The sequence below is a fragment of the Acipenser ruthenus genome, chromosome 8 (genome assembly GCF_902713425.1).
Source record: "Acipenser ruthenus chromosome 8, fAciRut3.2 maternal haplotype, whole genome shotgun sequence".
NCBI classification, from domain to species: Eukaryota; Metazoa; Chordata; class Actinopteri; order Acipenseriformes; family Acipenseridae; genus Acipenser; species Acipenser ruthenus.
Window position 1 is genome coordinate 1,145,567 of NC_081196.1, and position 3,906 is coordinate 1,149,472.

The 3,906-nt window shown below is 42.6% G+C and overlaps 1 protein-coding gene across 1 annotated transcript; it reads right to left on the reverse strand.

Annotated features, from left to right (window-relative positions):
- Nucleotides 1-210: 210 nt before the first annotated feature.
- Nucleotides 211-851, reverse strand: LOC131737836 (odorant receptor 131-2-like). Its single transcript, XM_059029611.1, has 2 exons — nt 782-851; nt 211-597 (listed from the first exon to the last, which is right to left on the reverse strand). The coding sequence occupies exons 1-2, from the start codon at nt 849-851 to the stop codon at nt 257-259; spliced, it is 411 nt and encodes a 136-aa protein (XP_058885594.1). The 3' UTR covers nt 211-256.
- Between the last annotated feature and the right edge of the window lie 3,055 nt (nt 852-3,906).

Sequence of the window (3,906 nt, forward strand, 5' to 3'; positions counted from 1 at the left end):
TTTAAATGAACCAATGAAACCTCCCCCCAGACCCTGAAGTAGCTCATTACCTCATTTTACCTGTCAAACCTGGAGTGGAATGGCCCTCCAGGACCGGGATTGGACAGCCCTGTCCTATATCAAGTGCTGTGGATCCTCCCCAATAGGACTGACACAGTAAGGAGAAACATACTGATCTGGAGTTAAAGGAAAGGCTGACTGACCAGGTGCAACTGTTTGGTTTTCTATGATGTGTCTTTATTCATGTCTTAATAATTCAGTTGGATCCCAGAGGCTGCACTTTCTTAGCACACAAACACAAGTACTGCTTGAGATGTCTTTTGAAATTCTCGTCCCTGACGCCATATATCAGGGGTGTCAGGCATTTCGGAAGAACCAGAGTCACGTAGTAGTTAAAAAATAAGACATGTCTCATGACCTCTAGAGGCTGACCCACGAGAAAGTACTCAGTCAGCGGATAGATAAAGAAACTCATGCTGAGTATGAGCTGCACCCCGTGTAACAGGACGGTCCTCTGACCCTTGGAGGCTGAAGACTTATCAGAAGCAGCCTTTCTAGCAGTAAGCATAATTTTTATGTACCACTGCCCATATGCTGCTAAAGTAAACAGCATTCAAAGCCGCTTGCTTGGTGCTCTGAGAGGGAAGGATCATGAATAGACTGCGTTTGCAATTAAAATAGCCTTGGAAATAGCCTGGAGGCCCGTATGTGTAAGCTATGCTGATGTCGCTTATGCTAGGCAGTATCCCCATTAACCATATCAGAGCTAGGGCGATGTAACCTCTGTTTACCGTGCACAGCTGGACGTGGTGCAGAGGAAAACAAATGGCAACGTATCGCTCCTGAGACATGACTACATCAGCAATTCAGCTTTTTCTGAAGAAGAGCCAGAGCTCCATGAAGGACACTAGAATTGTCAGGCTTGTTTTCCAGGTTGGAATACACCTCTAGACCCGCGTTCTGGGTGCAAACTGTACGAACAAAATAAAATCCCTCTTTTTTAATTAGGAACAAAGTGTCCAATGCAATGAGCTCACAGGGGACAGCAGCACTGCATGCTCAAGAGAATCGAGCTCAGGATCGGGGGCTTAGGGAGAGGGGCTGGATTGCCTTGTTTTACCTTGCAGAGTGGACACCTAGTGTGGTGATAGCTTGGAAAGGAATTGGTCTCCAAGGACGGTTTTAAAAACAGGCTACAGCAAAAAAATAAAAAAAAATAAAGGGCAAATCAGGACTGCTAGATACAATGAATCCCAGTGAATAGCATGATTATTTATTTAGATTTCTTTACAGAACAGTGTACAGAGCACTTTGAAATAAATCAATGCAGCATGTTTACATTGCACATTGGTTTACAACTGGGGCATCTTTAAAATAATTATAAGTAGCAGAACTTTCCCTTGACATCTGTGACTGAATTCAGAAAGAATAAGCTTGCTGATCGATGTGTAGAAATGGAGGGCGAATGCTTTGCACGCGTAGCCCACGGTGTCGGAACCTTTTATCAGGTGAACAAAAATATAAATCTAGAATGTAGACAAAGGTTGTGTTTGTTGTAATATATAGCCTGCACATTCCCATTCTATGAGCTTTATAACGCAAGTACAAAACAGAAACCAGCTAGGCTCACAGTAGGCAATCAACAGCCACAGTGCATACAGTACACACACACTATACATAGACCTGCATTCTGTACAGTCATAGTGCATACAGTACACACACACACTATACATAGACCTGCATTCTGTACAGTCATAGTGCATACAGTACACACACACACTATACATAGACCTGCATTCTGTACAGTCATAGTGCATACAGTACACACACACACTATACATTGACCTGCATTCTGTACAGTCATAGTGCATACAGTACACACACACTATACATAGACCTGCATTCTGTACAGTCATAGTGCATACAGTACACACACACTATACATAGACCTGCATTCTGTACAGTCATAGTGCATTCCTCATTGTGAGCCTGCTTCTGTTAACAGCGAGGCTCAGTGGTTGAGACACACAGGAGTTGACAGCATCTTTAACATTATTTATCATCATTTCACACAGATCTCAAGTCATTCTGACAGGCACAGGTTGAACCAATGGAAAGGAGAAGGTGTTGCTCCAGTGGTTGAATTATTATTATTATTATTATTATTATTATTATTATTATTATTTATTTCTTAGCAGACGCCCTTATCCAGGGCGACTTACAATTTATTTTTTACATACAATTACCCATTTATACAGTTGGGTTTTTACTGGAGCAATCTAGGTAAAGTACCTTGCTCAAGGGTACAGCAGCAGTGTCCCCTACCAGGGATTGAACCCACGACCCTCCGGTCAGGAGTCCAGAGCCCTAACCACTACTCCACACTGCTGCCCTAGAGACCAGGTCTCAGAGGTCACAGTGTTTCCACTGGTTACCCCATGCTGCACTGACAATTCAGTTAGACTGCAGAGGCTGCACTTTCTTACGGCATGAAGACAAGTACACCTTGAGGTGTTTTTTAAAATTCTCATCCCTGACACCGTATATCAGGGGGGTCAGGCATCTGGGAAGAACCATCGTCACGTAGTAGTTAAAAAAGCGCACGTGTCTTATTGGCAGTAGAGTCTGACCTTGAAACAGGTACTCAGTCAGTGGAAAGATAAAGAAACTCATGCTGAGTATGAGCTGCACCCCGTGTAACAGGATGGTCCTCTGACCCTTGGAGGCTGAAGACTTATCAGAAGTAGCTTTTCTAGCAGTAATCAGAATTTGTAGGTATGTGTATATCACCACTGCCCATATGCTGCTAAAGTAAACAGCATTAAAAACCAATTGTTTGATGTTCTGAGAGGGAAGGATGATGAATAGACTGCGTCTGCAATTAAAATAGCCTTGGAAATAGCCTGGAGGCCCGTATGCGTAAGTTATGCTGATGTCGCTTATGCCAGGCAGTAACCCTATTAACCATACTAGAGCTACAGCGATGTAACCTCTGTTTACCGTGCACAGCTGGACGTGGTGCAGAGGAAAACAAATGGCAACGTATCGCTCTAGAGACATGACTGCAAGATTTAGTGGAGTGTTCATGCTAGCAGAAGTAGATAGGAGCACAATTACAGAGCAAGCAGAGAGGAGCATGGTGCCTTCAAAGCGTGCAAAGAGAAAGAGAAGCACAGCTAATGCTGTCTGGAGAAAATCATTAACCAAAAGGTGTATGAACAGCATGTAGCGCAGAACCCCCTGGTACACAGGCTCTTTCAAGTAAATAAACACCATGACAAAGTTTAAGGAAAAGCAAGTAATAGTAAGAAATATGGAGAGGAAGCATTGCACCCAAAGTTCCCCGGGAAATGGATCCAGGAGCAACAAAGAGGAATTTAGCACGGTCTCCATGTTCTCTGTCCTTCTGCAATCTAGAAAGAAATAAGAATCCAGCAATTAAAACAAAATGCTCAGGGAATTCATGCAGTGCTATTTTGCTCTAGTTGTCTTGTCACTGTTACAGCCTAGCTATGAACAGGAAGCACTGAGCTCAATATAAACCAACCCTGGTTTTCTCTCCAGTGTTTTATACAAGTTCCATCGCTGGTCTTTACAATGCTTTCCCAAGCTTATTACACTTTCCTGTTCTTTTACTATGGGACACTTGTATAAGGAGAAGCTGCATCCCACTGTTAAAGAGCTATTGGAATTCCTCAAATAAATCATTCATTTTTAAAACTAAAAATTAATAAGTCTCTTACCATACAAAGAATGGGATATTTGCTGCATGGTCACAGTTACATGCTGCATTTGCCATTGTGTATCTGTTCTTTACAATACTTCCTATGCAGTACTTATACTCTGGATTACATTTCCCCCCAATACATTTCCCATGCAGTGAACTATAGAGGTGAATATCTTACT

Bases quoted from the DNA above. Each gene is read 5' to 3' on its own strand.
- LOC131737836 (XM_059029611.1), bottom strand. From the start codon at position 851: ATGTCTCAGGAGCGATACGTTGCCATTTGTTTTCCTCTGCACCACGTC. The intron at 598-781 runs GTTACATCGCCC...TGTTTACTTTAG, and splicing joins GCTGTGCACGGTAAACAGAG to CAGCATATGGGCAGTGGTAC.